This window comes from Pocillopora verrucosa, chromosome 3 (genome assembly GCF_036669915.1).
Source record: "Pocillopora verrucosa isolate sample1 chromosome 3, ASM3666991v2, whole genome shotgun sequence".
Lineage (NCBI taxonomy): Eukaryota > Metazoa > Cnidaria > Anthozoa > Scleractinia > Pocilloporidae > Pocillopora > Pocillopora verrucosa.
Genome location: NC_089314.1, coordinates 15,298,934 through 15,317,503, shown reverse-complemented (window position 1 = coordinate 15,317,503; position 18,570 = coordinate 15,298,934). Strand labels below are relative to the sequence as shown.

The 18,570-nt window shown below is 38.0% G+C and overlaps 1 protein-coding gene and 1 pseudogene across 1 annotated transcript in view; one reads left to right on the top strand and one right to left on the bottom strand.

Moving 5' to 3' along the window:
• The window catches only part of LOC131791095 (uncharacterized), a 38,633-nt gene extending 22,054 nt beyond the window's left edge, over positions 1–16,579 (bottom strand). Inside the window, exons 1-2 of the mRNA XM_059108410.2 lie at positions 16,357–16,579; positions 1,977–2,088 (exon numbers count right to left, since the gene is read on the bottom strand). Of these exons, the coding sequence (XP_058964393.2) occupies positions 1,977–2,088 (112 nt within the window). The 5' untranslated portion in view covers positions 16,357–16,579. The remainder of the gene's footprint in view (positions 1–1,976; positions 2,089–16,356) is intronic.
• On the top strand, positions 11,660–12,565 carry LOC136279429 (uncharacterized; annotated as a pseudogene).
• Positions 16,580–18,570: the final 1,991 nt, after the last annotated feature.

Below are 18,570 nucleotides of genomic sequence, written 5' to 3'. Positions count from 1 at the left end.
TGGGCAGGTTCGTTTGTTGTACTTTCCGAGATCTGTGTTTTTCAGTTATGTTCATGTTAAAGTCTTATTTTCTCACTTGAATATCTTTCAATCAGATAGAGTGTAACAGTGAGTGTTAGAGTGTAAGGAACATGACATTAAATATTCACCGACGCAAAATCGGTCCTTTGTGACTTTGATCATACGTAGAAAGCTCGTTTTCATAAACCAAATATATTAAGAACGTTTTCAAAGACCCAACCAGATTTCGTTCAGATGGAGCGGGTTACACGAAAGAAAGTCAATGAAGAAATGGAAAAACTAGAAATTTCTAGATACAAATGCAATGTTTTTGAATATTCACCAACTCAACCAAAAAGGTCCTGAGGGATTCAGATCAAACGTACGTTTCCATCGTTCAGAATGATGAACATAGCTGAAATGTTACCGAGAGACGGTATGTTTGTTCATGATATTGTGAGTAGCCAGATGTGTTCTCAAAAAGTTCATGAAGATGGTGATCGAATTTACTTTGCCACTCGCTTTTTAGCTTTTGGTAGACCAAGTGAGAAGCTGTAGAAAGATTTCGTTATGTTCTCCACAATGTACACGCAATGTAAAACTACCCCAATTGAGAGATCGTCTTGTTTTTGTAAATTCAAGTTTAAGTTTAAGGCCAACAAATTATGTTTAAAGTGTAATTCTGTGCTCAAGTCAAAAAACTCCCACATTGATTAGAATACGTCTATTAATTGCGCTTGAAGTTTTTTATCGCGCTCTAAGGTTGAAAAAATCTCCCACGACTCAGAAACTTTTCCTTAAATTGAAAAATGTGAGTTTCTGGCGAGAAGATAATCGCTGTTTTAAAACAAATTTACATTTATTATGCATGCGCATTTTCTAAAAACACTTTACATCAAGGATGATGTCATCTAGATACACGACAATGATATCATGTAGGTTTACGTCATGAATATATTAGTAGTGAGGATGTCATGTAGGTACACGTCATGAACATATTAGTAGTGATGATATCATCCCCCATGGTCATGTGATGATAAGTGTCAATTGGTCTATTATTCTACTTTGTAAACATGACGACAAATTGTCGTCTTATTTTTCTAAAATGCGAGCTCTATTTTTCTTTGGCCCCTCAGGGACCAAATGCTGCGCTGTGATTGGTTAGGACACGAACGCCCGCCCCATAGTACTCACTCTTTCAGATGGCAGTGTCATTATACCAGGCATTTTGTAATAGTGAGTAGATGAAAGAAAAAATGAATGAAGAGGGAACATTACTTTAGAAACTGTGGTGCTGCCTCGGTGAGAGAGGTAATACAAGATTATTTGGTTTTATCAACTTGGTTGATAATGTAAATTAGCCACTGTAAAGAGTTTCTTAAGCTGACGTTTCGAGCGTTAGCCCTGATCAGAGCAAACGAGTCATTCTATTTCATCTTTTTCAAGATAGTATGGATAGACGAAAGTATTCTGACAATGAATATCATTGATGGGATCTTCGCAGTATCGAACACTACTTATGCATCAATGAAGATATGGCTTTGCAAAATTCAGGCCTGTATGGAATATGAACGCACGACCTCTGCGATACCAGTGCAATGCTATGCCAACTGAGCCAACAAGCCAACTGGGAGCTGGTTCTTATGTAAGTTCGCAATAAACTCTTGAAGTAATGAATAAATGTATATGTGAATATATGAAATCATGTGAGTATTCTGACCAGTTACATGCATTAAAATGACAGCCATAAAAAAAGATTCTTCCCAGCACAGTTTCAGTCTCACGGTCAAATGATACTGTATTTGACGGCGACTTACAGAAGAATGGTTGTGTTCCATAAAACCGTATTAGTCAAGGTAAGTTTACGAAAGTTCCTAAAAATACAAGGTTTTAGGTTTTAAACATTCTTAGTTTATTATAATCTGCATCAAACAGTAGGATAAGTTCTTGCTTCTTACCTGTGCCTTACCACTTACCTGTGCTAGGTAGAAACAAAGAACCCAGTGAAAACAGCAAAATAAAAGCCATGAAGATGATGAACGAATAGTGATTCTTGAAACAAAAATGATCTGAATAGTTGATTTTCATCTATAAATCAATGAAAAAATCATTGATAAGATTCAACAGGTAGAAAAGACCTTAAAAGTGTTGGGCGGTGTGGTTTCTAATCGTGAACCAGGCAAAGGGATGTGGTGGGGGTTGGGGAAGGGCGCCTAGGATCGTTCATGGTAATCTTTTTGCTAAACAAGAAAAATAACGCAATACGACTATAGACTCCGATTCCTGAACCATACATTTTATGAGTACATTTGTGCCAGTTAAGTTGGTCAACAATAATAGTGAAGGAAACTTTGTTGCAATCGGAAGAGAAATACATTAATTTAAACTGACATTTCCGTCTCGAGTACGATGTCAGACGACCTAATATTTGCCCTCTTCAATAGTTCTCTAAATGTAACCTTGGTTTCAATGAGATTTTAAGACAGTACACACACCCTGCTGTCCCAAAGGTGATAATGCAATAATTTTGAGGAGACTAACACTTAAGCTCTCCGCTTAACAAATTACATGCACCCTCGGAACGAAACGAAAGTATAAACAGCTACAGAGAACCTTTGCTTCTGAATATTAAGAGATTTCAACAGCCTCAACACATGCAACTACACCCTGTTGATTTGAACTGTATGAACAAAGAATCTAAACATATTCAATAGCTTGAATGTGACTTTCATTTCACGCTGTCACACATTAGGAGCATGATATTGTCGATTCTTAGTTGCAAGCGTTGGCCCCTTAGAACCGGAAATATTTTTAAAAGATATATAAGGTAGAATGTTCGAAGTCAGTTCTATGTTGTTTGAGCACATGACTTATAAAATCCTTGAACGAGGAAATGAACTTAGAGGGTTCATTTGCCTGCTTTGTTCAGGATTTTCGTAATAATGAAAAGTGTCAATCAACTCCACGTCTCCCACTGTGCGCCTCATCCTGTGTCATTAGATGGCTATCAATATTCTTACAGAAAAAGCGTTTTTAAAAAAAATAATCATGGGTGTCTACAAAAGGAAGAACGAGGACTCAAAACCGAAAACTCAAGGAAAAAGTCATGGAAAACAACATGGGAAGACGGCTAACTCACAAAACGTCGCTCTGCGTTACTTTGAAATACACGTTATCGTTCGGGTTATCGAGCTGGTTCATACTATAAGTTGTAAACTATACTTGGTGATGATTTTTATCCCCTGATTAACAATGTAACTTTCCGGTCGGCCCTCCTCAAATAGCGGTATACTGATGTCGCTGTTCTAGTTTTTTGTATCTTTGAGTGGATAGAAAATCACGAACCTTTTTTTTAAACACCTCGGAGAGCGTGCACCACCAGCTGATTTTATGTGGACAATGGAGGGGGAATTTAAGACCGGGATTAGTCATTATTAAAACAATCGTGTTCAAGGCCAAATCATCGGTGGATACACTTTGAATGAGACTGTCTGGATATCATCACTGTCACTCCACATGACATCTCCCTAACTCGAACTCCAAAGGGAAATGAGAAATGGTTAGAGTTAGCAGGATTCGAGTTATCGGGATTAGCGCTGAATTTCAATTACCCTATTGTTAACTAATGGTTTTGCTATTCCTGCACAACTAAAAGTCAATTTTGTAAATTTAGGGCTTGTTTACATAGAGGTGGGGGACCCCAGGTAGGTGGGGTGACCCTCCTAGGTGGGTTGCCCGGTCTGCTAGGTAGAGTAACCCTGTCAGCCGGGATAACAATTTGCCATGTAAACGTCTCAAGGTGGGGTAACCCGCCTAGCCGGGGTCGCTTTCATGGCAAAAAGCTCTAAAGCGAAACACGTATGTTTTAAAACTTTGTACATTTCTTAGCCGTCTCATGGCAGAGAGTTTCCAAATTGTGACGCCTGCCATAACTTCCTCAAGAGGACGTGCTTTGTTTGTTTAATGACCTTGCTTTGGACCCACATGAAAGTTCTTGTTTTTCCTGATGCACTCAGGAGTTGACTCAATTGATCAGAAGCATTATGATTAAATACTTTGCTGTTCAGATTGAAAGTCTCTTGAAATTGTTTGGTTTAGCGTTCTAACAACAAATGTTTGATCTCCCAAGATCACCCATCTAGCATGCCCACCCGTACCCATCAGTAATGAATATATAAGTATGTTCTTCAGAGTTTACTTAGTAGAGAGTGGAGAGAAGAGAGAAAAGAGAATAGAGAGAAGAGAAGACTAGAAGAATGTAGACAGGTGCAGTAGAGTAGAGTCAGAATTCTACAATTGAAGAAGAAGTATCCAGTGAGAATCAAAGTTTGAGACCCCATGAGATTACATTACCAGAGTTACACAGAATGAAATAAGCTTGGATGAAAGTGGAATTAAGAACTGGAGAACCGAGTAAATAAAGAAAGCAGGAAAAGACTGTTCAAGATTATTGGTGCCTTTCGCCGGGCGTGGTGTGCTCGATAGCTAGTTACGGGGAGTTCGAGTTAACTAAGTTCGAGTTAGTTGATAGAAAATTACTTAAATAAAACATTATGAATAATAAGTTTTTTTAGCCATACCGTTTTAGAAGTATTCGGTCTTAATAGCATGACATTTGTATGGCCAAATATTTGAAATGTGTTGTGAAAAATATCACACATTTATTCTTAGAGAACTTTCACTAGTATTTCATTTCATTTCGCGAACAAAAGCCAATAATGAATTGCGATCTCCTGAAATCTTTCTACTAGAAAAGACCAAAGCTAACTCTCACTGAAGAGATGTAAATAATAGCCAAATACTAAATTTGAATTTGCGCAAAGATGGTTTTCCATCAAGAACATGTATTGCAATCAAATTTCAACGCCTCGCAAAGCGTAGCAGGCGATATCATTGTATTTAGGTGCCCGCGAAAGCGTTCAAGCGAAGGTCTTCGTTTTGTAGTTTGAACTAGCTTTCTCTACAAAACCAAGACGTCATCAATAACAGAGCTTGGAACCCCAAAATAAATAGCAACGTAGGTAGCCTAATAAGGCTGAATTGCATGACTATATAAAATACAATATTGGCTAAAATTATAAATTATATTTAAAGAGCATATTATTTACAAGAATAATACACAGACCTATTGTCTATTCAAGGCAGGTAAATAAAGGCAAAAAATGATGAAGCTTGTGCTCGGTATTGGACACTATTGGTTCGAAAAATTTATTAAATTGCTCGATACGTCTATCCTTCAGTGATTTCAGGTTGAACAATGAAAGATTGTCAAGATATGATAGGCCAGGTGAAATTATAGATAGGGCGCGTTTTTGAACACGTTCTATGCCGTTGCTTAAATAATCAGGCAGTGCATGATGGTAGAGAGGATCACAATATTCGAGTACAGGTCTAATACAAGTAAGATAGAAACTAATGATATCACGAGCTGGAACTTTGGTGCGCTTAAGCAATATGAGGAAGAACATCCGCTTATTAGCCTTTTTCAGTACGTCTGGTGCTGGCTATTGTTACGCCTAACACTTTAATACTGTTTACACGTTCATGCTCCTTAAGAGTTGACAGTAATCGCATCAAACTGGTGTTGCGTTCTTTTAAAGTCAATCAGCAGTTATTTACACTTATCTGGGTTCAGCTGAAGCTCTTTTGTGAGAGACCATTGCTCCACAGCTGTAATAGCGACTTGCATTGCACTTTGTCCTCCCCTTGGGACCACCTCAGCTAGTGTTGTATCATCCATATATTTCCACGCCTCGAGGCCGGGTGTGTGGAGATCATTGATCATCAGGATGAAGAGCCAGGGTCCAAGTTTGGTGCCGTGAGGCACTCTAGATGGAACGGCTCCCCATTCCGAAAAACAGTCACTTGAAAGCTTTACACGCTGCCGTCTGTCCATAAGGAAGTCACAGATCCAACGACCAACCCCGCTCGGAATGCGCAACCCAAGAATCTTGGCTGCCAGAGTATTGTGATCCACAAGGTCAAAAGCCCTCCTGTAATCCAGGAGCACAACACGCACCGCAGAACTGGTCCCGTCCGTGGCTTGCACTCAAGTGTGCACCATTGAAATGAGAGCATGAACAGTAGAAGATTTTGGGATTGCGCTGAATTGGTTAGGATCAATCAGTTCCAAGACCACAGGGCCAATATATTTACTAACAACGAACTCCTCTGCTAACTCGGACAGAGCCGGAGTTAGGGAGACGGGTCTGATATGCTTGGTAATGATGGTCACATGTTTTTCAGGTCTTTCATCAGTGGTGAAACGTAAGCATCCTTCCTCGACCGAGGAAGCTTATGCTCGGCGAATGACGAGTTAAGAATATCGCAGACCGGGGAAGTTGGAAAGCCAGCATATTCCCGAAGGGGCAGTTATTAATACCATCAGGACCACCGGCCTTTCTTGGATTCAGCTCTAAAAGAACCTTAAAGACCTCTGACAGGCTGATCGTTAAGATTTCAGAGTTTCTCGAAAATGGAGGAAGACACGCAAGCGGGCTAGAAACCTGTATTGGCTCAAGAAGAGCGGTATTAATCATATTTGCAGTGTCTAGGTTGGAGCGCACCGCGATCCCGTCAAGGTGGAGATACGAGCAAATGTCTTCGCCACCAGTAGCCTGAGCCATACCCGCTATCATCACGACCTCATTCCACCACTGGCTGGGTTCGGTGGTCTTAAGATAGGCGACTTTGGTTGCATAGTACTTTCCGTGACACAACTTCCGCTCACGATTAGTGATGTTACGAAGGTCTCTAAAACGCTTAGTATCACCTTGCGCATATGCCTTTGGACGCGATTAAATAAAAGCTTTAAACTGAGGAGACACCCAAGGAGCGTCATTTACGTTAAGTTTAATGGTCTTGAGAGGCATGATGATGTCTAGGCCAATCTTTACAAGGTGCAGAATCTAGAACGGACCGATCTATGGAGCCCAGATACCTACCAAGCTCGCTTTACGGCTTGGACGAGTATCTCTTCGAGTGTGAGAACGACGACTGCAAGTATTGAGCATGCTCCTCAAATTGGGCTCTAGTAGAACCACGAAATGGTCGGAAAGACCAAATGGAGAAAACGTTTATACAAGATCTTTGTTGTAGGAAAAAGGATCAACAACCAAAACTCCTGTGCGACACACCATGGCCATAAGAATGACGTTTAAAGCTACCATTAATATCTCAGTGGATTAACAACGAGGATGACGTTAAAAGTTAATATTTACGTCTTGGATCAACAAAATGCACAATATACTGTAAAAAGTGTTCCTGTTTTTGCTCCTGTTTTTCACTATGTTGTTACTATGCTCATTATCCAGATTAAAATCATTATTTAAAAATGAAAATGAAAATGCCAAAAATTTGGGTCGGACGGACGACACTTAACGAAGGAAAAAGAGAGAATGGCCTCAAATACCAAAAAACCATCGCAGACGTTCTAGAAGGATGTGATTTGCAAAGAAGAGCTTTTGTTCTTCGTGTCATTCGGGAGAGGAGGAAACGGAAAAAAATTGTGAAACGATTGTGAGTGTGCCACAATTGTTCATGCAGAAGGCTCCTGAGAAATATGGGACGGTTTTACCCGCTTTGGAACACGTATTCCAATGACCGCTTCAAGAAAACATTTAGGATCTCACGTGCAACATTCCAGTTTATATTGGGGATAAAGTGAAGAAAAGGAAATGTGAAAGTAACACAAGTGAACTGAAAACAGCAGCCCTTGCATGTTTGGTACTTGACAACATTTGTATTGATCTCAGAGATACAATGCCAAGAAAATTGAACATGGCATTTGACCCCAATCACCAATCGGAGACGTAGTAGAGGGAAGGTAAGGGAACTTGATGATTTAGAGAATGTAAGAAGATCAGAGACACTACCTATCAAGGTTTACTTGTTCGAGTTGCTCTTGTTGAGAAATTTTGGTCAGAATAAAGAAAGTGGCATCGTCAAGTAAACAGAACAAAGTTTTAGGTTTATTCATTTATCATACTATTGACCAGGTATTTATGATAATATCTACAAAACAGTGATCACTCTTAATGAAAGAAGTGTATTGAGTTGTTTTGAGTGTTGAGAAATTGGAATGATATGTAGCAATCGCAGAGGATATAGCTTGGGGAAACATAATCTCTATGGTGATGACTACGTAATCCATACTGAGGCTGTGGGCTAGGGTTGGAATGTGTTAAAAGCAATTTGAAAAGACTGAGTTCATGCTCTCTTGATTTCTAAATATCTGATTTTAAGAAATGGATGAGCTCTTTTCTGGGCTCATCCTCAATTGCAGTCCTCGTCAAGTAAACGGCTTCAATCAATGGGTCTTTTTTTTTTCCAGTTTCTTTGTTGGTGTTGAATTCACAAGCAAAAAATGCTTACCAGCACAGTCTTGAGAAGCTTCATTATTGCCCTCATTTTCTGATTACTGATTTACTTTTACTCTTAATACTGATGGCTCTACAGCCAGTTCTGGTCTGCAAAAGTCACATGTTTTGAACACTTCAAACAACTGATTTAATCATGTACTGTAACCCTGATCATCTTGGAATACTAACAATCGGACCAAATGTAGTAGTTATAAAAAGCGGGTCCTGGCACATTTTGAAATCAACCGCGATTTCAGAGGGAACTCATGAATTTAACCTTGAAATCAAAAGTGACTTGACATCAAGGTTGATTTCAAAAATACAGTTTTTGAGCATTTTGAAATCAACCTTGATTTCAAGGGAAAGTTGAATTATTCGAGATGATAATATTCACACCTTCTTCATGATGTCTCACTCGTGAGTGAATATTATCACCTTGAATGATCCTCTTGTCACGCCATCGGCATTACTGAAAGGGTGTTGATTGTTTGTGTGAAGATTCTCATATATCAATGTTGTATCTTCGTGCAAAGAAGTCGTGGTGTGCCCCAGTTGATTTGTGCTTCTGTCAAAGTTGGGTTTTTATAGATGAGAAGTCATCAAAAATCTCACGGTTGACGATGTTGAGCTGAGCATCTGAGAGGATGAAGAGGTGACATTAAACATTCCCTGAGGCTGACGCTTTCCTGTTAATTGCAAACTGAACTCCTTCTGACATGGTTTGATGCTACTCTGGTTTACAGATGTAATGAATGTAACCGAAGAAGTTACAGTTCATAGACTCAACGTTTCGACACTCCTGTCTAGTGCCTTCATCAGGGGTGATCTAAACGCTGCGACAAGAGGTCCCTTTATATGATCACTAATTAGCGGCCTTATAGTGGTAATGGATAATAATTAGCGGCCTTATAATGGTAATGGAAGATGTGGAACAGAGGGCCTTAGCTAATTCACCGGTGAAACCCTTTTTCTGGAAACGATATGTCGATGATGTTATTTCTGCGGTATCCGATTGAATACCCTCTCTGTACATGCTTGCTCTCTCGTTCTTAATCTGGAAGAGGTCATCATATTGCTTGAAAAGATCATAACCATCTGTCCAGCACGATTTCTCCGGTGAATTTCACAGTAAATCTGTCAACAGGAGCTCTATTTATGATACTGAGTTCAACTAAATTTTGCAAGAGATTGAGCAGTATTATTCACTGAAAAAACCCTTCAGAAATAGAGCAAAAAGCTCATTTGAGGTTGACGTTGAGGCTATGAAAGAACAGAGCAAAGAAGATTACCCAAGAAAATTCAGATCATTCCTAAACATAACGAAATAAGATTTGAATTTGAAAAGATATCAAACGGGCTGAATGTTGTTTTCATAAGGTATGCACATTCAACAATATTAACTTGTCTGTCGCAACAGGCAAGTTTTTTCTTGTTTCTGATCTATCAGAAGCAGGCTAAAGAAAATAAATTTAAAAAGATTTATAACGCGTCAGAAACAAGACTCAAATGAAATTTTTGTTTTTCAGTTCTTGTATTATGTCGAGCTTGACAAGAGAAGCAAGTTTGAAAAGCAGAATGAAAACATTGCAGTAACCGTGCTTGGTTATTCCTGGAGGATAAGCAAAGAGAATATAAGGACGCACGTCATAAACCTTCTTCTCATAGCAGATAAGAAAAAGAAGTACTCCTGCCTGATTAACAACATGTGCAGACTGCTATCAAGTTAAACTTCCAAGGATAAGGAAGCAAAAGAATACTGTCTCAGGTGCCTGAACTGAAGGAAACATCAAACGCATTCCCAATAATAAGAAAAAATACATCAGCTCTTAACTTGTCAATTTCACAGCTTGTTTCTTCTTTAGTTCAAAAACAATTCTCACTTACAAGGGTAATGAACTCCAAAACAAAATAATTAGGTTTTGAAAAAGCAGGCTTCAGAACAATTCACACGGAAAATAAAGCTGACATGTTCATTTCATGGCGCCGCATAATTGATGGCGCGACAGAATATATGACGCATCAGTGAAATTTCCTTAGCAAGCATTGCCTTGAATTATAGAGTATTTTCCCGTTTCAAGCGATTTCTTCGACTTAGTAGATCTCGAGATATTGATTCTTTTTGAAAACAGATTTTTACAGGTGGTCTCATTCTCAATGAAACATTAAAAACATTATTTTTATTAATTGCACGCCAAAGCGTATCGTGTAAACAAAAAAAAAATGGAGTGACTTTAAGTGAGTTGACAATTTTCTTTTGTTTTTGGGCGCAGGTTATCTGCCGGTGCGGGTAATCTCTTGAGATTTTTTCTCGTTTTTGCTAAAATTGACTGATGCGGGTAATCTGTCGCGCTGGTAAATGGCCGGAAATTACAGTATGAGAATGCAAAGAATGTCTGGAATGAGTTCTAAATGAAGACAAAAAGGGATCATCACGACGACTATCTTAAGACAGACATTCTCCTGCTTGCAAACGTGTTTGAGGAGTTCAGGAACGTCTGTCTCGAGAATTATGTGCTCGACCCTGCCTGGTATTTCACAGCTCCTGGATTGGCTCGGGATGCTGCACTGAAGGTGACAAATGTTGAGGTTGAGCTATTGAAAGATTCAGACATGCTGCTGATGATTGAAAAAGGAACTTGGGAAGGAATCTCGATGATCTCAGATCGCTTTGCACAAGCAAACAACAAATACATGGATGAAGCTTATGATGAAATAAAGCCAACGAAAATACATCATCAATCTTGATGCAAATAATTTTTTCTGGCTGGGCAATGTGCTAGCCTCTTCCTGTCAGAGGTTTCACGTGGATGACTAACTTCGACAATTGGCGAGATATTCCTTGCATTAATGAGGTAGATCTTAAATATCCAAAAGAGCCTAATGACTTACATAACAACAATCTACTTGCTCCTGAGTGATAAGGAGAAGTAAGTCATTCATCATAAGAACCTCAAACAATATCTAGACCTTGGTTTTAGGATCAAAAAGGTTCATGGGGGAATAAGCTTCAAAGAAGAGCCTCAGCTAGAGAAATACATTGAGCTCAACACGAAGCTGCGCGTAAAAGCAAGGAATGAATTTGAGAAGAGTATTTCAAGTTGACGAACAATTCTGTGTTTGGAAAAGCTATGGAAAATATCAGGAATCGAGTAGATGTGAAATTAGTCCATACCCGCAAGAAAGCATTGAAATTTTCAGCAAAACCCAACATCAAGCAATGAACCATACTCGATGAAAATCTCGTTGCAATCCATATGAAGCGAACTAAGCTGGTGCTTGACAAACCGGTCTCTTGAGGAATGAGCATCTTCGATATTAGCAAGACGTTGATGTACGACTCCACAATAACTACATCAAGAAGTATAGAGATCTTGTAAAGCTTCTATTCACAGACACTGACAATCTTGCATATCAGATTGCAACTGCAGACTTCTACAAAGATCTGGGTGAAGATGTCAGAGATAAGTTTGACACAAGTAATTACCCTGAAGATCACGTGTCAGGGATCCCAAATGATCGCAACAGGAAGATCGTAAGAATGATGAAAGATGAAGCTGGCAGAAAGATTATTAAAGAGTTTGCCGGATTAAGAGCAAAACTCTACAGTCATACAATGTTTGAGGGAAAAGAGGAGAAGAGGCATAAAGGGATTAAGAAGGCTGTAGTAGAGAAGAATATAACTCAGGACGACTGCAAGGAGTGCTTATTCAGCGGAAACATGCTAATGAGGAAAATGAATGTAATCAGATCACAGAAGCTTGAGGTCTTCACTGAGATGATAAAAAAGATAGCTTTGAGTACAAATGATGATAAGAGAATAGTAAGAGAAGATAAGATATCAAGTTTTGCTCCTGGTCACCATCAATTAAACCAATAAAAAATGTGAATCCTGATATTATTCCATTAAATGCATTAATAGTCGGACCCGTAAATTCAAAACGTTCCGCCATTGTCGTATGACATTTAACTGACAGGGTAGTGCCGCCAAGTTGACGGGCCTGCATGGCTCCTACCACTGGCAAGCAATTAAGAAAATATTTTTTTCCTTCAGAGTTTTAGCGGCTCTGACCAGATTATCTGTTAAGTACTTTCCTTAGATATTTCTCACTTTCTCAGTCACACGTAAGGAAGCAAGTTATTAAAAAAATTAGAACTTTTCATTTAGGTAATTATTTGAATATGTGAACATTTGATTTTTTCACATGTAACCGGATGATCAAGCTGAAGCCTCAAAAAGGAGTGAACTCAACTGTTAGTAACAATCAGGTAACTAATTTGGAAACTTGAGCACTTGGTAAATACGCCTCAGCTTGCAATTCTGATGATTAAAGTTTGCTGAGGTAATTGAAATGTCAGTACCCATGCAGGAACCTTCCACATGACCTGTACAGTCATATGCTGTGAGATTTAGAAAAATGCATTTTTGTCAGTAGAAGTAGTAACAAAAATTAATGATATCGTGTAAGCATGAACGTCTGGGAGAAGTTATGGTGGTAATTGACCTTTTCTTTGCCAAGATGCATTGGGTCTAATGATCATAAATGTATATCTTTTAGCTTTCAAACTTTCAACTTTGTATTAATTGCAACTGTTTACCATATCTATTTCCCTGTACCTTAATCCCTCAAAAGTTGAAGCAGGTGAGTCAATAACCTGACTTCCTTTGTTTGGAATTGTGTGATTACATAATTTTGCTGTGTAAGTTAATATTATTCAGATTGCATTAAGTACTCTTGTGGAAGCTTTCATTAATGCTTGGTGTTTCTTAACAATGTTCACACCCAAACTAAACATTGACATCTGGAAATGATCACAAGATATATGAGTTCTAAAGGGTGGGAATCTGGAAAAGCAAGGATCCTCCTTTAATTAGGATTGAAATTAATAGGGGCCCTCCCATTTTAATTCATGTTTTTACTTTGACCTGCCTCCTCCCCTGTAATGCTTAGGGCACATAGATGAAGAAAACGTTTTTTGTATTTTGCATGTGTATTTTGCACATGTATTTTGATATAATGCACAAAGCAAGAATATAAATGCCTTAGCTTAACAAGTTCAAGAATTAAAATATGAGAGTTGTGCAAACCATATCTTACTTTTTATCCTCCTTTGGATATTTATCCAAATAACATAGTCACTAACAGTTTCATTCACCCTCAATATCCACTGAGCTTCTTTAAATGAAGAAGGGAAAGTGGCCCTCTTAATACTGACAGTTCTTTAGGACATCATCAGTACAAACCTGGTCTAATTTGTAAATGAAGGTGATTGTTTCACGTAGGCTAACCTTAAAAATTTGTTGTGAAAATCACGTGAACCTGTCATCATAAGAATGTTTGTCTCAGTTTTACCTCACTAGCCAACATGTAAACTGAATAAATAGAAACTTAATTTGTTCGAAGTCATCGCAGGCTTGAAACACAGGTTTAGAGGAAATCTGCCTGTGCTTTCAAGATTTAAATCCAGGATTATGACTACTTCAAATGACTTTACTACATGCCATAAAGGTACAGGTGGGTGTTGTAAAAATATTCGCTCAGCTTTTTCATTAATACATATTTCTTTTTCTAAGAATCTTGTATATCCGGCCTATGCTGAATTCTAATTTTTCAACCAACTTTTCTTCTCTTTTGAATATTCTTAGATCTCCTAGTATCAGTTAATATTCATGTAATTAAATTAATTACATGAAATCTTGCAGGTGTATGGCACATTATGTTTTCCTCTGATCCCCTTAACATTTAATTATGTGCAGGGATTGATATTGGCTATAAAATTTAAGTCAAATTAAAGTTTTGTGTACAGCCTATGTATCAAATTTATATAATGAAATATTGTATCCTTAAAACTAGTTTATCAGAATAAGAACGAGTTACCAGGCACAAGTATGGCTTTCACAATGATAGTTTCCAGGTTTGAAAAAGTCATTGCCTACTGAAATCCTCAGTTTCTCTGCCCTGACAGCCCAACTTCATCAAAACATTTCAAAAAAGAGCAACTGGCTAATTATTGATACAGACAAGAGAGCCTATTCTCAAATACACCCTCCTCAATCCTGTTAGCTTATTGTGGGCATGGCATTTCAAACTGGGCATTTATGCCACAAATTTTCCATCCCCTGATTAATTATTTTGTAACGGTGTTCACAAGTTGTGGAAAATGGTTGGGTTGAAATATAATACAAAGAATTGCCAGTAGAAAGTCAAATGAAAACTTTTTTATATATCAATAAAATTTATTGTTGCGTTTCATGTTAACATTTTGCAACTACTCCATCTTCCAGCTTTCAACTAATAGCAAACATGAGAAAATACCATGTAAACTTTTCAACCTATTTAATATAGACAATGACAACATCAACTCAACCTGTGAACTAAAGAAAAAACTTGATTGATGTTTGGAATTGATTTCTGTGATGTGGAAATGAAATCCAGGTATTATCTCAGGTTTTCTTGAAGACATTCACATTATATGCAGTTATACCAGAGGTTACCGAATTAATTAAGAGAAAATATCAGAAAAAGACGTCGTGTATTTCCATATAGAGGAAAATCATGAGACAAGAATAGCCGAGAGCGAAACAGTTTTAAAAAGTTACAGGTTCAAACACGAGTTGAAAATTACTTTTCTTTTTAATTTTCTATGCTAAACAGAGGAGGTTGAAACGTTAGGGAAAAACGGTGGGGCAAGCAGTCACAACTGGCAACTTCAAGAGAAGATATAAGAGAAGCCCATACGATTCTGGTGTATTGTTTTACTGAGTCACTATGCTCACGTGTTTACACTCCAATCGACTAGTAATGTCTTAACGCAACGTAGTTTGCCGTCGTTTCTTTCAATTTTGGCTCATTTTCCCACACCGAAATTATAAGTCACGCTTAATAGAATATAATTTCAACTGATGCTGACATCATGCACTTCATCTGAAGAAGAAAACATTCTCTATCTTCGAAAATCTGCTCAAATCATTCTAGACCTCGAATAAGACATTCATACGTATATTAACTCCATGATCAGAGAAACTTTAATTTATGCGCACATTCCAAAGTTAAAAAAATAGGAAAGGATTAGAGATTTGTCAGGAGCGTGGAAAAAGAGGAATCTCATTCGATCTTGAAGATTTGAAACTATGCTAGTTTCGATTTCAGTTGTGGCTTGAAGCTCTACCAAATGAGATCAAACTTCCTCAGCAATAACAACTTTGTCAATAATACGTCACCTTTGTAACTAGCGTGACGTAATGTTCTATTGTGGTTATGTTTAACAAAACCCTACATTTCGACTTTCAAATTATTCCTGTAGGTATTACTATATTCAGCTGCATCCTCTTACAATTCTCATCGTCGATAGATTCATCGGAAAAAACTTATTAGGTCCTATGCCAGTGTCGCTGTCGCAAGATGTCGCACTTTTCTGTCAGTTTTTGCCGGCTGTCAGTCCATCGGGACGAGATTGTCGCCACATTTTTTTAGCAATGTCGCTTGTCGCCAATACTCCTTGGAAGGCCTTATTGAAACTTCGATCTCTTCATGTACTTAATTGGGGCTATTAAGTTTGTGACATGAAACATTCGGCGTTTGAACCAGGCATGTACATGAAGAAAACATTCCCTATCTCCATATATTCCCTACCTTAACTCCATAATCAGAGAAACTTTAATTCATGCGTACATTCCAAAGTTAAAAAAATGGGAAAGGAAGAGATTTGTCAGGAGCGTGGAAAAAGAGGAATCTTATTCGACCTTGAAGATTCGGAGCTCTGCTAGTTTCGATTTCAGTTGCGGCTTTAAGCTCTACCAAATGAGATCAAACTTCCTCAGCAATAACAATTTTGTCACTAATACGACCTTTGTAATGTCCGTAATGTAATGTAATAACGTAATGTCCGATTGCGGTCATGTTTAACAAACTCTACATTTCGACTTTCAAATTATTCCTGTATGTATTACTATATTCAGCTGCATCCTCTTGCAATTCTTATCGTAGAAAAAACTTACCAGGTTCTGCGGGAGACAAACGTTTGTTTTGCCATTTAATCACGTCCCTGCTTGTTCAATTATGTCACTCAGTTGAGTGCTAATTTTTAAGTGTGGAGCAATGTCGATACTGTGGCATAGGAACTTGCAAAGCATGGAAACCCACGTCACTATTTCCTGAGAAACGTTTGTGGCAGCTCAATCACTAAAAGCTAGAAGGAATTGAACTTTTGAATCGAATGACTTTGTACTTCACAATGGATCACCCATCTACGTAGTCGTACGTCATAAAGTTGAAGACAAAACAAACAAAGTAAATAGCTATTTTTGGCTGGCTGTTCTTGATTACAAAAAAAACGAATAAAGGCCTGATCACTGAATTGGTTAACGCAGAAGTATAAACACTCTTCTGAATGGTTCGATACAGGAAGTTGGATTGTTTGAAATGGTTGTGTTCAACTGTTGCGTGTTTTTGTCATCTCAAGGTTCAAGTTCTAAAAAGAATGTTTAAACTTGCCCGGAACACCGAACAATTCCTCACTTGAGAAACCAATTTCGGTGTCAGGCAGAAAAGTTTCGAATACTTTACTTTTATTGATATATTTCCTTCCGTCCTTCCGAATCAGCTCCTTGAATAGATTATGAAATGTACGTTGGTCGGATTTTATTAAACTGTTAGCGTTACGTTACACCTAAAATTAAACGAGCCTCTTTTTTTCGCACCTCCCACTAACAAGGTCTGAAATTGTCTCAGAAAGAGTGAGTTGATTTTCTGAAGTTTTGAGTCATACACGCTATACAGCAGAAATGAGGCCTGCATTCCATACGTCAAAAAATTGTAGCCGTCATGCCATAGCCAACATACGAATGTTTGAGGGTACAACATAGGTTTAGCGGGATGCGGGATGAGGTGGGATGTGGGATATGAGAAATTTTGAAGGCGGGATCCGGGATGAAAATAGGAAGGCGAGACCGTGTTATGCTTCGTTTCGTAGGCGGGATAGTAGATAGGAGGAGTATAGGCGGGATCATAATTTAGCTCAATTTACGCGTCACACGACCTCGAAGACATTATAAAGTATTCCTTTTCTTTATAAACGACTTTAATTAATGCTCCCATTTAGCAATGGTTGTTTCTGTATTTAAAGACACCTTTCCAGGATTTCTTTTAGGTTGGAACTGTTAGATAGAGCAAAATTCGATTGTTACAATACAATACAATACAAATTTTATTGTCAACTCCCCGTGAGGGCTTTTCAGAGACAAATATTAATAATACAGATAATCAAAAAATACTCAAAAAGTGTCAAAAACAATTATTAAGAAACTATTTACATATAAAATTTATAACATTACAAATTGATTTAAGATAATTAAAAAATACTCAAAAATTATCAATAAACCATAGAGAAACTATTTGCATAAAAAATTTTTGACATTAAAAATTGATTAAAAGGAAGGCTTTCATTTTACATTTGAAAATGCTAAGAGATTCACTTATTTAAAATGGGGTTTTAAGGCATTCCACAATGTTACAGTTCTGTAATAAAAAGTGTCGACTTGGTTTTTAAAAAGCGGTGTATTAAGCTGGGAAGATGATCTGGTCGTCCGACTGCTGATATTCCCTCTGGAGATAAAATTTAAATTGGGGTAGTTTGGTACTTGACCTGTCATAGATTTAAAGGCCAAGATGGCGTCTTAGATGCAGGTGGGACTTAACTGGTATCCATCTCAGGTTTTTCATGGCTGGAGATACGTGATCAAACTTCCTTGTCCCGGAAACTATGCGAGCAGCGAAATTCTGTACTCCTTGTAGTTTGCGTATATTGCTGGCAGAAGTATTCGACCAAACGGACGAGCAGTAATACGACTTACTAAACACGAGAGAATTAATTATTGTAACAAGTATGTCTTCTCTAAATATATGTTTAACTCGGCTAATTTGCCCTAAGGCAGACATATCTTGTAATTTTTTAACCAGAATGTCATGGTTGACACTGTCGAATGCTTTGCTCATATCAAGGAGAACTACAACTGATGTTTTCTTTTGGTCAATTGCGGTGAGAATGCGATCAGTAGTGTAGATCAGTGAAGTCTCGGTGGAATGCCATTTTTTATCACTACTTTGATGGACGGAGAGACGATCGTTCTCTACCAGGTAGGGCATAAGTTGATTTAAAGCGATAAACTCGCATAGTTTTGAAAGAACAGGTAATAGCGATATAGGGCGGTAGT